This window comes from Phymastichus coffea, unplaced genomic scaffold (assembly GCF_024137745.1).
Source record: "Phymastichus coffea isolate CEN01 unplaced genomic scaffold, Cenicafe_Pcof_1.1 PCOF00135, whole genome shotgun sequence".
NCBI lineage: Eukaryota > Metazoa > Arthropoda > Insecta > Hymenoptera > Eulophidae > Phymastichus > Phymastichus coffea.
The window spans coordinates 528,089-543,217 of NW_026706946.1; the positions used below are offsets into that span (position 1 = coordinate 528,089).

Sequence of the window (15,129 nt, forward strand, 5' to 3'; positions counted from 1 at the left end):
CATTTCATGGTATTACCATCGCAATACGACTTAGAAATCATTATCCAAGCTCAAAACTGTCGGTACCGAATACAGGATCTACATATTAAAACATTATTTTTAAAGCGGCACTTAAAATCTAGTTTCTATGTTTCAAATAAAAATTTTTTCATGCATACTTTTATTTCAATAGTTGCTCCACAAATTGGCCAATTCACATTTGGTGACGAACCGGTAAATGCTGGTGACTCGGTATCAATTTTGTGCAACGTTGTTAAAGGCGACCTTCCATTAGATATTAACTGGATGTTTGGTAGTCACTCAATAGATGACAAAGTAAAAGGTATTACAATGTCAAAGTCAGGAAAACGGGGCGGACAGTTGAATCTTGACAATGTCAAAGCCGAACATGCTGGAGAATATGTCTGCGTTGCTTCTAATATTGCTGGATCGACAAGCCGATCAGCAGTTCTTGATGTTAACGGTATTAGCAGCTGTGCCAAGTCCAATTTTTGTAAATTAAATCCTCTTTTGAAATCTTACTTATCATTAAAATTCCTCTTTAACCTATTACATCTGATAGAGTCAAGAGAAATCTTCAGAATCATCTAAATATTTATATCTCTTCGCCGGCCTTACTAATTATCAGGATATTTACAATTTTCATGTTATAGATCGATTAATTCATTATTTGTAATACCCTATTTTGAATAATACAGTTGCTCCACAAATCGGCGTTTTCACTTTTGGCGATGAACCGGTAAATGCGGGTGACACGGTCTCAGTACTTTGTACCGCTGCTAAAGGTGACTTCCCGCTAGAAATCAACTGGATGTTTGGCCAACACCCAATTGATGATAAACTTGAAGGCGTAATCGTATCGAGTTCAGGAAAACGCGGGAAACAGTTGAATATTGAAAGTGTCAGAGCTGAACACGTTGGAGAGTACACTTGTATTGCTTCCAATAATGCTGGCTCGACTACACGATCAGCAATACTTGACGTAAATGGTATTCACCTTTAACAGTAGACGGATGTTCTGTGTTATCGTATCAAAACCTCAATTTTCAAAATACCTTTTTCCATCCAATCTTTTATCATCTTTATTTTTACACTCTAAGTGCCTTTCTTCATATGCTATAAAAATCTTATATGACACAATGATCAAAGCGTATGAATAAAATATAATAATGCTGGTGTAGGTGATAGATGAAGTATATAGTCAATTCATCACATAAAAAATGTCGATTGCGTACGATAACTGTATTCATGAAATTCACTTGGTATTCCCGATTTTCGAAAATAGTCGCTCCTCAAATCGGCCTGTTTACCTTTGGTGATGAACCAGTCAACGCTGGCGACAGTGCATCCGTGATATGCAACGTCGCTAAAGGCGATCTTCCGCTAGAAATTCAATGGATGTTTGGCAATCAACCGATGAGTGCGAATAACGAAGGAATAGTGATATCAGACTCGGGAAAACGCGGCAAACAATTGAATATAGAAAGTGTCAAAGCAGAACATGCTGGAGAATATACCTGCATTGCTTCCAACGTCGCTGGTTCGGCATCACGTAGTGCCGTACTTGACGTCAACGGTATTATTTGACAGTTTGACTATTTAGTGCATCTGTAGATAATCCTATGACGAATATCACGTCCTCTGTACTCTACGTTACCTTTTTAATTGACTCCAATCGAGTATACGCTAACTTTAAAGTAAATGTCTTTTCTACTGACACTGACTTGAACTGGTGACCAAAATTTCTGCAATAATGCAATATCATATTTGTCATTTATTGACGAAATAAGAAATGAAGATGTCTTTCAAAACTGAAGGTAAAGTTGTGTAATTTGAAGAATAACCTCGAACAAATATTTTATTTGTAAAAAATTTCTTCTTAATACCTCTTATTTAGTTGTTAAAAAAAGGTAACTTTGTTTCTTCATTTATGCTTTTGTTCAAAATGATTTTTTTAATTTTATATACGAAACTTTTAACATATCTTTTGTACATTTTCGTAATACTTCACTGCGGGTAGCTATCCATAATCCTTGGTTTATTTTGAAAGTGTTCATTACTACTTGAATATTAAAAATTTCTGAGCTTAAAAAGTCAGTAGATGGGACTTTTACTTGACAATCCATCACAAAATAATTGCAGTGCTACCAAAGCTGCTACCGTTCTCTCTTGGCGATAGTCCACTGAATTCTGGCCAAGTGGTGACAGCTCCGTGCGCGGTAGTTGAAGGCGATCGTCCATTAAAACTTCGTTGGACTCTTAATGGTCAGCCAATCTCTCCACACTCGGGTGTTTCAATTCTGGATTTGGGTGAACGTGGCGCGATCCTGAGCATTGGCTCAGTTGAAGCCACACACGCTGGTACCTACACGTGCACCGCCGAAAACGCCGCTGGTCGTCGCGAGCTTTCCGCTGAGCTCATTGTCAACGGTTCTCTTTCATTATTTTCTCAGTCCAAAATTTCATTACCGTCGTCATCATAATCGTCGTCGTCGTTCGCAGCATGCAAAAAGAATCCGTCTCCAATTTTTATTTTTTGTCAGTCGTTTTTCCTTTCAATCCGAGTTGACTCTAAATAATTTCGGTGTTACAGTCGCGCCCCACCTACAACCGTTCACGTTCCACGAAAGCACCAACCAAGGTGACCTTGTACTCGTGCACTGTGCCGTCATCAAGGGTGATACACCTTTGAGTTTGCGATGGTTGTTCAATGGCAGGCACCTGGAAACGGGGGAAGATATCAGGGTTACCTCGATGGGTGAAAGAGTCTCAACGCTGAGTATCACATCGGCTAAAGGCGAGCATGCCGGCGAATACGCGTGCGTTGCTGAAAGCTCCGCCGGTCGGGTTAGCCACAGGGCACATTTGAGGGTTAATGGTACGGGTAACTGGTCGAGTTTCGGACGATGCAATTGCCCTTACACTTGACATCGTCTATTTTGAAATTGATTGATCAAACCAATTTAATAATTAGCGAATTTAAAATGAACAATGTTTTTTATTACTTAAAATTCGAAAACAAAATATTTTTACAACTTTATCCATTCGGTTATATAATTTACATCGTACCATTGTGATAACGATCTCAAGCAAATTGCCAAAGTCTGTATCACAATTTCTTGATAGTCATTATCACTTTCACACACATCCTCCGAGCAAAATCGTTAATCACAACACCAATTTTCAATATGGCTTTTGCATCGTTTCGACACCATTATGTAACTTATGAACAAAATCATTGAAAGATAATTTCGAGGAAAGTCTTTGCATAATAATTAGCATCTACTGTGCTTTCGGCTGCAAAGTAATGAATCCCTTTATTTTATGTATTGGTGACTTGCAGTAATTGACCACCAATTGATAAATGTCTTAGTACAATTTATTTCGTCTTTAGTTTTTTGGGACCACGAGTCAAATCATGTATTTTCCAAACTTTTTTCACGACGAAACCTTTCGTCACCAAATCCCTTTTCAAAAAAGAAATTTTTTCGTCCCTATACTTCACACTGAAATCAACATCTCATGACTAAACAGTACACGAATAAAAGTTGTTAAATGAAAAAAGGCATCTAAAAATCAATCAAAAATCCTCGAAGAAAGTGAAAGAAAATCACAATGTGACGAGACGGTTGCAGTACATCCCCGGATCACTCCTTTCGACTTTGGCGATCAGCAGATATACGCCGGGCAGACGGCTCAACTGGTGTGTACAACGTTGGTTGGTGATCAGCCGATAAGTTTTAACTGGACCCACGAGAACCAATTACTTACGGAAGCTCTCGAGGGTATAAGGATCACTCGGTTGGGTCCACGATCGAGTATACTGCTGATCGATCCGGTCGAGCCGAGGCATGCCGGAAAATATACTTGTACCGCAAGCAACCCTTATGTTGGCGCTGACTCTCATCGCGCCACTCTCAGGGTTTACGGTTAGACGACACGTAACCGGCGCTTTAGAATATAACTATATTGCTTCTTTGCTGCAACCATCCGGGTGTTAATTAACTGCTTATACCTACTTCTTCTTCTTTTTCTATTATCTATCCATTTGTTTCTTCTACTTCCGGCTGGACCGTTATGTTTGTTTTGGTTGAGTTCAATGTCGTGTAAGCGCTGGAAAAACCGGCTTATGTTTGATCCGAGACCTGTTGAATTTTTTGAGAACCAGGAAAAAATGTTGAAACTTCCCAAAAAGCAACAAAACACCATACTGTTCGCTTCGTCGACAAAATCCATTCGTCGCTTGCATCAACGAGCAGCGCATCTCAAATCATGTGAGCTTGTCATATTGCCTGTCAGTAGAGCGCCAAAACATTTTCATCAAATGTTCTGATTATCCCCGTGACCCCTTCTATCTTATTGTTATTATTAATTGTGACGCTTATCTCAGTTTCGGCGATTCAATTGTCTTCCATCGTGCGATCCCTTGGGTATACATCAGCGCGGAGTCAATTCACTTTGAAACAACAACATTCCGTCTCTGTCTCTGTCTCACTCTGTCTCTCATATCCCTATCCTTATAGTATTTTTTAATTCTTAATCCCAATAATCCCATCCATCCCGTTACGTTTTTTTCTAGATGTAGATTTAGATATCCTGCACGTTCATATATATGGTAGTCGCTTGAGCGCGATTTCAGGCATGTGGATCGCGTGATCGCGATATATTCATTAAAATGCATGTAATATTTTGCGATTTATCAAGCCATGCGAGTCACTCTATAATTATATATCACGCTTAAACGACGATGCTTCAGATATAGCGTGGAAAAGTATTATACTTTTTGAAAAAAAAATCAATGACAATAAGGCACCACGAAATTGAAGCATTTAAAAACTGATATTTTACTTTTTATCTAGAAAAAGAAAAAAAGTTATAGTAGTTTGCTTATCATCAGATATGATTTTTCAATTAGTCAATGCTATAGAAAACAAATAAAAATCTTTATTCATTATACATTTTAGCAGAAAGAGTAATATTGACATAGCATTTTTAATTGTTAAGTTTGTTAATAGATTATTGTGATATAAGAATCTATATTTGTAGTAAAATATTCTTAAAATTACTTCTTTTAACGAAAGAACTTATGCTTATAACAATTTCATGATATTTATAAATTTTAGAAAAATCTTTGAAATTATGATCTGAAAAGAAATAATCACAAAAGTAGTATCTGAAGCATTTCGAATGTTTTTACAAGAGAGTTGTTTCGTATTTGCATGCGACGAAACATTAGTTACGATTCGTCTACCTCCAACAAAGTTCAATAGTTGCAGTAAATAGTTCGTTTATGAAACAGTCGCTTCTATTAATTATTAAATGTAAAAAATAACATAAAGCAGACGAACCGTAAAGCATATAAGCTCCACTTTATCCACGTTTCGCTGAACGTATAAAAAATAATAAACTTCATATTAAGAAAAATCAAATAATCTTTAATCTCATACCATCACCTGGATAAAGTTAATATAAAACTCTCTCGTAAAACAGTGCATAGTAGTGCCAAAAAAAATCAGAATCATTTAAGAGAACGTAGCGATGGTTCTAACTAATTTTCTATGATGCTGCAGTACCACCGCGTTGGATTCTCGAGCCTACTGACAAAGCTTTCGCTCAAGGCTCGGATGCGCGCGTTGAGTGCAAAGCCGACGGTTTTCCCAAGCCTCAAGTTACATGGAAGAAGGCTGTTGGTAAGTTGACAAAAAGAAAAATGGTTAATAGAATGTTTATAATAAAGTGCCATTTGCTTATCTTAGGGGATGCGCCTGGCGACTACACCGATTTGAAACTGAGTAATCCAGACATTAGCGTCGAGGATGGCACCCTTATGATTAATAACATTCAGAAGACCAATGAGGGCTACTACCTTTGCGAAGCCGTCAATGGCATTGGATCTGGACTTTCTGCTGTTATCCTGATTTCCGTTCAAGGTGGATAAGCTACAAATGTTTATAATCTTGTAAAAATCTATTGAAATAAGTTAATTAAAAATATGAATTTTAATCTGCTCTTAAAATTTATTACTTATCCGATAATTCATGAATACAAATAAAATTCAACATGCTTTGTTCACTTATATGTATTTTATAGCTCCACCCCACTTCGACATAAAGCTGCGCAATCAAACAGCTCGTCGTGGCGAACCTGCTGTTTTACAATGTGAAGCTCAGGGTGAGAAACCAATCGGTATTCTCTGGAACATGAACAACAAACGACTCGACCCGAAGAGCGACTCTCGGTATACCATTCGCGAGGAAATCTCCAACAACGGTGTCAAGTCTGACTTAAGCATTAAACGTACTGAAAGAAGCGATTCTGCTCTGTTCACTTGCGTTGCTACAAATGCTTTTGGCAGTGACGATACCAGCATCAATATGATCGTTCAAGGTTTGTTTTTATTAAAGATATTATTATTCGTTCAATATTTGAAAACTACTCACAGATTTTACATTCGAAACTTTAATACATGCAACTTGAAGCTATTTAACCATATACCACGGCTTATTATATATATTTTCAGAAGCTTTCATCTTTTTCTGTTCACGTGTTGAGTTTTTTTTAGTAATTTGAACACGCCAAAGTAACAGGTTACACTATCAGATATTTTTACACAGACTTGAGGTTTATTCTCAGTGTAGAATCACTTTATTGGTTACGGTGACTAGTGTAAATAACCTAGTATATTATTTATACTCTAATCTGCTACGGATGTCAGTAAAAGCTCTTGTAAAAGCCTATAACCGACTTAGAAATTTCATGAAAGTTGTGCTTCAATAAATCTTATCAACAATATTTTTCAAATAAATTTTGTTAGCCTGGTTGTAAAAATACTATTGTAGATTAGAAATTCTGACCAATTCAAAAAAGGTGCAATTATTAGACATATAACAAAATATTATAGTGCACATAGTTAATATTTCGAAAAAAATTGTTTATAATTAAACTAAAATTTGAAATTACAGAGGTGCCAGAAGTGCCCTATGGATTGAAAGTCTTGGATAAATCAGGCCGTTCAGTACAGCTTTCTTGGGCAGCACCCTACGACGGTAACAGCCCAATCAAGCGTTACACTATCGAGTACAAGATTAGCAAGGGATCATGGGAAACCGATATCGATAAAGTGGTCGTACCTGTGTCACAGCAAAACGTTGCCGGTGTCTTCAATCTCAGACCTGCCACCACATACCACATAAGAATTGTGGCCGAAAACGAGATTGGCAAATCGGAACCTTCGGATACTGTGACCATCATCACAGCCGAAGAAGCACCTTCTGGTCCACCAAGTAATGTTCGTGTTGACGCTTTGGATCAACATACCCTTAAGGTATCGCTTGTTTATAGAATCGTTTGAACTTGGCGCTAAAAAGCGAAATTCAATTTTAATTACGTTTTAATAAAATCTAAATACTCATTTTACTTCATTTAATCAGGTATCATGGAAGCCACCACCACGCGACGACTGGAACGGCGAGATTCTTGGCTATTACGTAGGTTATCGTTTAGCTACATCGGAGAAACCCTTCATGTTCGAAACCGTCGAGTTCTCTAAGGAAGACGGCAAGGAACATCACTTGCAGATCATGAATCTCAAGACTTACACTCAGTACAGTGTAGTCGTACAGGCATTCAATAAAGTTGGCTCGGGTCCCATGAGTGAAGAACGACGTGCTCATACTGCTGAAGGGGTACCTGAACAACCACCTCACGATACTACTTGCACTACATTAACTAGCCAGACTATCAGAGTTACCTGGTCATCACCGCCTCTTTCTGCTGCTAATGGTGTCATCACTGGTTACAAGGTGAGTCAAGGGATTATTTTATCAAATGATTTTCTTTGAGTAACTGTAGCAAACTTAGTTGCTGGAAACATTTACTATATGTCCACTGTGATTTTAGATCATCTATGGACCATCTGAATCATGGCACGATGAAAATACCAAAGATACCAAAATTACTTCATCCAGTGAGACTATTCTTCACGGCCTGAAAAAGTTCACCAATTACAGCATGCAAATCCTTGCTTTTACTTCCGGTGGTGACGGTGTCAAGTCTGCTCCTATCCATTGCCAGACCGAACAAGATGGTGTGATTCAGTTCTAATTATTTTTCTCTCAGAATAAATTAATAGTACTTAAAAAATTACGTTGCCATTGCAGCTCCCGAAGCACCTACAGCCATCAAAGCTCTAGTAATGTCTGCCGATTCAATTCTCGTGTCATGGCGACCACCGATACAGCCGAACGGAGTAATATCGCAGTACACAGTTTACACACGAGCCAACAATACCGAACAACCAATCAGCCAAAAGATAGCGCCTACACAATTGACTCACGAGATGTCTGGACTAGATGAGAAACGCAAATACGATTTTTGGGTGACGGCCAGTACAAACATCGGTGAAGGTCAGCCGTCAAAGATAGTTACTCTAGCTCCAAGTGCTAGTGGTAAGCTATTTTTCATTGATTTGATTTGTTAATTATTGAAATTTACCGTTCATCAAACTCTTGGTAACTTTTTTATTTTCAAATCATAGTGCCAGCAAAAATCGCATCTTTCGACGACAAATTCGTAGCCACTTACAAAGAAGACGTGAAACTACCATGTTTGGCTGTCGGTGTACCTGCTCCAGAAGTAACCTGGAAAGTACGTGGAATTAAACTGACTCCTACAGATCGTTTGCGTCAATTGCCGGAAGGCTCGTTGTTCATCAAAGAAGTTGATCGTGCCGATGCAGCGGAATACTCATGCTACGTCGAGAATACTTTCGGTCATGACACCGTTACACATAATCTCGTCGTTCACGGTATATCATCTAAACTCAAGTATCAGTAACTGATTTTTACAAATTTCTAATAACTGAGTGTGTAATCGCAGCACCACCACATTCGCCGCAAGTGACTTTAACTGCTACTACTACAAATTCATTGACGATGAAGCTACGTCCTCACGCGACTGATACTGCTCCGATTCACGGTTATACCATTCACTATAAACCAGAATTCGGCGACTGGGAAACCGTACAGATAAGCCACACTGCTTCCAAATACACCTTGGAGAATCTGTGGTGCGGTACCCGATATCAGCTCTACGTCACTGCCTACAATACGTTAGTTTCAGATAATTCAGACTTAACGTTTATATGTGGATAGATGGGTAATCAATTATTTATTTTTAAAGGATCGGCATGGGAGAGCCGTCAGATATCTTAAACTCACGCACAAAGGGCTCGAAACCCATAATTCCCGAGGCAGCGAGATTCATCGAAGTATCTACTAAGAGTATCACGTTGCATCTTCACGCTTGGTCTGACGGTGGATGTCCTATGCTCCACTTCGTGGTCGAGTACAAGAAAAAGTAACAGCATTTTTTTTCGTTAATTACTAAACAAAACGTGGATGTATAAAAATGAATCTTTTTTTTCAATTAGACACACTCAAGAATGGATTCAAGTATCGAACAGCGTGAAGCCAGGCGGTAACTTTGTGGTAATGGATCTGGATCCAGCCAATTGGTACCACCTTAGAGTCACAGCGCACAATAATGCTGGCTTTGCTGTAGCAGAGTATGAATTTGCCACTCTCACTGTCACCGGAAGTAAGTGAATTAAAAAAATATCGATAGATATCGCACGGTCGGCGTCAATGGTGGCTCATGTACAAAATAAACAAACGAAAATCTCCCTTTTTGTATCTTTCCGTTAATCATTGTACGCTATCAAGCTATTAAATTCACTTTGACTTGGAAAGTCTCAAATTCAATGTTCCACTTCACTAATCGCCAATGGCTAATAAAATTGAATCATCGATCAATTGCTATTTTCTTACAAAGCATTCAAAGTTTTATCGTGTATTTCATTTGATTGTACATTTGAAATAGCATTGTATATATCATAATAATTTTGACATAAATTATATGAATTATTTTATCAATAAATTCTTTTATATATTTACATTTACATAGCAATAAAACGCAAATAAATCTCTAGCGTAAAAAATAGAAAAAGTTATTCGAATTATGATGTACATTTATAATGTAAACATATAGTCATAAAAAATATTTAACTTTGCTCGAAAATAATTTTCAAGTTTATCATAATTTATTGTTATAAATAAAATATAAAACGTTATTAAGTATACCTAAACTTTTAAGATAGGAATAAAAAAATGAAAAAGCTATTATCTTGTGAAAGAAAGGACATTGAATATCAAGCACTTCCAAGTCAAAAAAGCATAAGTTTTTAAAGAACCAAAAAGCAAAGATTAAGAAATCAGCCAAGTACTATTCGCGGGCATATGTTCTAGGCACCATTGCGCCGGCCCGCGAACTTCCGGACAGCAGCGACGACCCGATGAAAATATTCATGGCCAACCTTAATCTGGTGGTGCCCGTCGTTGCGGCGGTTCTCGTCATAATTGTGGCCGTCATCGTGATCTGCGTCCTCAAGGGGAAAGGTCACGACGACGAGAAAGGTGCGTAAAATCAAAATTACTTTACAATTCTCTCTCGTATATAGGTACTATCGCGCCGCCAATTCTAAGTGGTGGCTCTGGCGATATGGAAAAAGATATCACAAAAGATGCCGACGTAAGGAAGCTTTTCCCGTGGATTCCAAATTGGCTCGAACCTAATGTGATTGTACCAGTAATGGCAACTGTTGTGGTGATCATCGTCGGTATCGTCGTCATCTGCGTTGCTTTATCAAGACGTACACGTGGCCCTGAACAAACCAGACTTCGCGGCATTTCGTCTTCTGATGAGAAATATTACGAAGGCCAATGTACTGAACGAATATCTAAACAGAGTCCTAAACAACATTTCTTTCTTGTATCACTATGCTCGTTTTTGTTACGCTTTTATAAAAAATTGCATTTGAGATACGAAGAAAAAAAATGTGAAACTACAATTCAAATTTAAAATAAAATATTGTATTTTTTTAACGTATCATTCCAATATTTTTATCAATTAATTCACTTTCCAGATGATGTAGTATATCAACAGACTGGACCAATCGGAGCAACCTTAGATAAGAGAAGACCAGACTTGAGAGACGAACTAGGCTATATTGCACCACCCAACCGTAAACTACCACCAGTGCCAGGCTCGAACTACAACACTTGCGATCGCATCAAGCGAGGGACAGTGATAAGTAAGTGAAATTCTCGAAAAACGACAGTTACAGAAAGTATAAAGCAACAACGAAACTGAACAAAAATCTTATTGGATCTTCAACGTACGTAAATAATTGTTACGGCATGTCTTTAATCACCAACACTATTACTATTATTGCCTATTTATATCAATGTGAAAATCTTATTGACCATATTATACTCGACATACGCTTTACAGACGCTAATTTTTACGTTGCTACCATTCATCATTCATTCAATATTTTGTTCATAATTTTTCTCATGCCTCTCCCTTGCACTGTCAGTTTGTATTTATCACTTTTGTATATTATGACCCTTCGACAAACCCTCCTTCTTTCAGTTATGTCTATATGGAGATCAACCAGTTAATGTACATCGTATATATAGCCGCATGCCTAAACTTTGTCCGTGTCAATTTTTCTATCACTTTCATGAATATAATCAAAATAAATTTGCAATTTACCAAAACTCCTCAATGTATTATAATCAAACGCTTTACGTAGTTCGAGTGAAAGTTGCGTGCGAGAAATGCAGGAAAAGGCGCGGGAATACTACAACAACAAGACGCTGACGACGCTGACATATAACTTGTACAGTAAAAAAGCAAAAGGGATGAAATCGTTTGTAGCTGTGTGTGTATTGTTGAAAAGCAGGTAGGAACGGCTCGGTAAGAAGTCATCTTCATGCGACCTGGGATCCAAGGAGGCTGCACATGTACGAAGAACTGAGCCATTATGCACCCAACAAGCGATGCCCTCCACCACCACCTGGACATGGCAGTATTGAACAGCTATCACAACGAGGTTTGTTCATGATTGGCAGTGGATGTGTGAGAAGGGTGCGATGGTGAAAAAGTATGAGTGATGACTGGAGTGGAGGTAGCGATTCAGAATTTTTCTTATCAAAATGTAGACTCAAAAAAAACAAATTTTTTTTATAATAAGATGCTGCGTCGTACTCATGCTCAAATTAATTGTATTTTTCGAACACAAGTTTTTAACTAAAACATATTTTCATTCAAATTTTCCTTTTGAGCTTGAGAAATTGAACAATAATTTCAATAAAATGTATTACGACTCAGTATATTTTCGTCGTAGAAAATCGTGGAAATGAATTAGTAGTTGTTCATGACAGGAGGTAGACATTTAAAATAAATATTGCATAAAAAACTTGTGTATAGTAGAGGTAGTCAAAAACATCTTTGAATCAACAACATACAAACGCAAAAGCTTATTAAAATATAATATAGTCGACTGTAATAAAGATAAGTAAACAACGTTTAATAATCTCAATCTCTACCTCACCCAATGAAACTAACAAACAGAAATAGAGTGAGTTATTATAATCCTCGTCGAGTATGAGGCTACCACACGCAGAGCCCGTAAGTCTGAAACAAAAGAGAAAAAATGGAGATCGCATGCTTATAGAATTGTAGGAATTGTATGTTATTTTTTGCATGATTGTCAGCCAAAAAAAAGACGCTTAGTGTACATTAACTCATACCAGCATTTTAACCGATTTCACATTAACAATAAAATACGAAATAATAAGTATTAATACTTATGATAAATCGAGAGATAGATTAAATATACGAATTATTTCGCGTTAAAGCAGGTATGGAGGATGAGATCTGCCCGTACGCGACTTTCCATTTGCTGGGTTTCCGGGAAGAAATGGACCCAAGCAAAGCAATGCAATTCCAGACATTCCCACATCCCGTCAATGGTCACTCAGGTACTATGGGCCCTACGGTCGGCCATCCGAACAACGCATCCACGGCGCACAGTCGATCTGGATCCCAAAGCATGGTTAGTTATTATGTTTATTAACGATCTGTTCATTTTTTTTAATACAAAAAATTTTTAATAAACAAGATAACAAAAGTTTGCATTTTTTGAAATGAAGTCATTATAAAACGAGCAGTAATATAGCTTTAATTTTATGCTTTAATTATTATGAGCCATTGCAAAAAACAGCTGTAGATTTTTATAAACTATAGGTTGTGAGCGCCATTAACAAATATTTTATTGCATACTAATTTAAAAAAATAATCGTATTAAATATTTTCTCACGCTCCGATGATTTTCTGACTTGATTTGAGAATAAATCCACAAATTTATCTTAATTTGTCCAATGAGCTACTCAGGCAGTTCGCTTGAGTTAATTATTTGGGTATTATAATTCTCTTCTATTAATGAGAATCCTATCTCGAAATTATGGAGTATGATTTTATATTGATCGTCAATTAATTAAACAATTCACTACAGCCACGACAAGCCAACGGTGGGCGTTACTCACGAGTACCATCACAAGGTGGAAGCACAGGTGGCAACACGAACATATTCACACCGGAATACGACGATCCAGCAAATTGTGGCACTGAAGACGATCAATATGGTTCACAATACGGTCAATATGGTGCTCCGTACGACCACTATGGTTCACGGAATTCCGTCGGTCGTCGCTCGGTTGGCTCATTGAGAAACTTGCCCGTTTCAAGCTCGCCTGAACCACCACCACCGCCACCCCGAAATCATGACCAGAGTAACTCGAGTTTCAACGACAGTAAGGAGAGTACGGATATCAACGATCAGGATGATCGCGACCAACTAATTCGCAATTACGGAGGTTAGTTGGGTGGTTGAATTACAGACGGCTTTTTCTCATTTCGATGAATGCAATTTTTTAATCATGGCGTACGATACTCCCCCTTCGGGTATTTTGAATGGAGTTTTTATACTTTGTGATTTGACGGAATTCCATTCTCGAGTGTAATCTATTAACGTCGGAGTGGTTTGATGTGTAACTTCAACACCTTGAAGATTTTAACATTCGGATAATAACTTTATTTGTTTTTTTTTTTTTTTTTGTTTTTGTTCACGTTTAGTTTAATTGATTAATTCACTGTCCTTCCAAGTGGTTAAGCACTGAACAACTCTGAAGATTTATATTACTGGATTAATTTACCTCGACTTCTTGACTTCTTCAATATTATATCATCAAAGAAAATAGCACTTTTAACTTTCGATACCATCAAAATTAGCTTTCATTTTTTTTTATTTTATCACTCTATTGAAATACGCAAATCAAGATTTTATGAAAAATATTTGTGGTTAAAAAGTAGGTATACGACCAGTATTTACATCGTTACTTTCATATTATATCGATATATTAAAAAAGTATATTTACAGCCGCCGTTATTTGAAAAGCTATTATTTGTTGTTATTTTTGTTTTGCATGAACTATTATTAGACTGCTTGGTCGACTAATGAGTAAAAAACCAACAATATCGCATCTTTAGATATAGATCCTAGCTGCAATCTCTTTTTCGTTTCTTTTCATTTGGTTGTCTGTCTTAATAGCAAAATTTTATGTTGGAATTGTCAAAAGAAAAAAGTGTACTAATGTCCATGTCGGGAATACGCAGCATGTGTGGGAGAGTAAGGAAAGAGTAATTTTGTTCCAGGAAAGAGATTGGGCGCATGCGACATATCCATAGTAGTATCGTTGTGACAATATGGTATGTGTTTTTGTTGCTATTACAGGAAATCCTCATGGCAAGGATGTGAAAACTGTGGAGGAGATGCGTAAACTCATCGAAAGGTTAGTACCCAACTACTAACGAGAATTAAAGTAAATACGTTGCTTCTTTCACTATCTATGGAAAAATATATTTTTATGGTGGAAAAAGGAACGTTTTAATCACTTGTCACGTGACTAATCCATTGTCAATAACAAACTTTCACGTTCTCTTTTAAATTGTTCGACCACATATATTATTCACCACTTGCGTATTACTGTAAATCAAAGCTTAGACGAGCTACTAAAATTTTGCTTTGAAAAACATAAATAAATAAATAAATAAAATAACGAGCATCGGACGCTACATACATCGTATATCATACCATACTCACGTAAGTCGTAATGGAAAAATATCATATGTACATGTCTTTTGCCTTTTTTTCATTTTTTCATACGT

At 37.2% G+C, this 15,129-nt stretch overlaps 1 protein-coding gene across 17 annotated transcripts in view; it reads left to right on the forward strand.

Moving 5' to 3' along the window:
• Nucleotides 1-15,129, forward strand: part of LOC131671771 (cell adhesion molecule Dscam2) — a 53,896-nt gene that overhangs the window by 38,213 nt on the left and 554 nt on the right. For 7 of the 17 annotated variants that reach the window (XM_058948472.1, XM_058948462.1, XM_058948465.1 and 4 more), the window contains exons 13-29: nt 5,571-5,690; nt 5,757-5,930; nt 6,091-6,387; nt 6,963-7,324; nt 7,431-7,802; nt 7,900-8,086; nt 8,160-8,447; nt 8,537-8,806; nt 8,878-9,109; nt 9,181-9,357; nt 9,431-9,597; nt 10,517-10,780; nt 10,982-11,149; nt 11,801-11,953; nt 12,762-12,958; nt 13,418-13,778; nt 14,696-14,753. In XM_058948472.1, the coding sequence (XP_058804455.1) occupies nt 5,571-5,690; nt 5,757-5,930; nt 6,091-6,387; nt 6,963-7,324; nt 7,431-7,802; nt 7,900-8,086; nt 8,160-8,447; nt 8,537-8,806; nt 8,878-9,109; nt 9,181-9,357; nt 9,431-9,597; nt 10,517-10,780; nt 10,982-11,149; nt 11,801-11,953; nt 12,762-12,958; nt 13,418-13,778; nt 14,696-14,753 (3,847 nt within the window). Of the gene's footprint in view, nt 1-172; nt 464-2,142; nt 2,431-5,570; nt 5,691-5,756; nt 5,931-6,090; nt 6,388-6,962; nt 7,325-7,430; nt 7,803-7,899; nt 8,087-8,159; nt 8,448-8,536; nt 8,807-8,877; nt 9,110-9,180; nt 9,358-9,430; nt 9,598-10,304; nt 10,473-10,516; nt 10,781-10,981; nt 11,150-11,800; nt 11,954-12,761; nt 12,959-13,417; nt 13,779-14,695; nt 14,754-15,129 lie in introns of all 17 variants that reach the window. The other 10 variants (XM_058948474.1, XM_058948479.1, XM_058948471.1 and 7 more) reach the window with 7 other exon arrangements.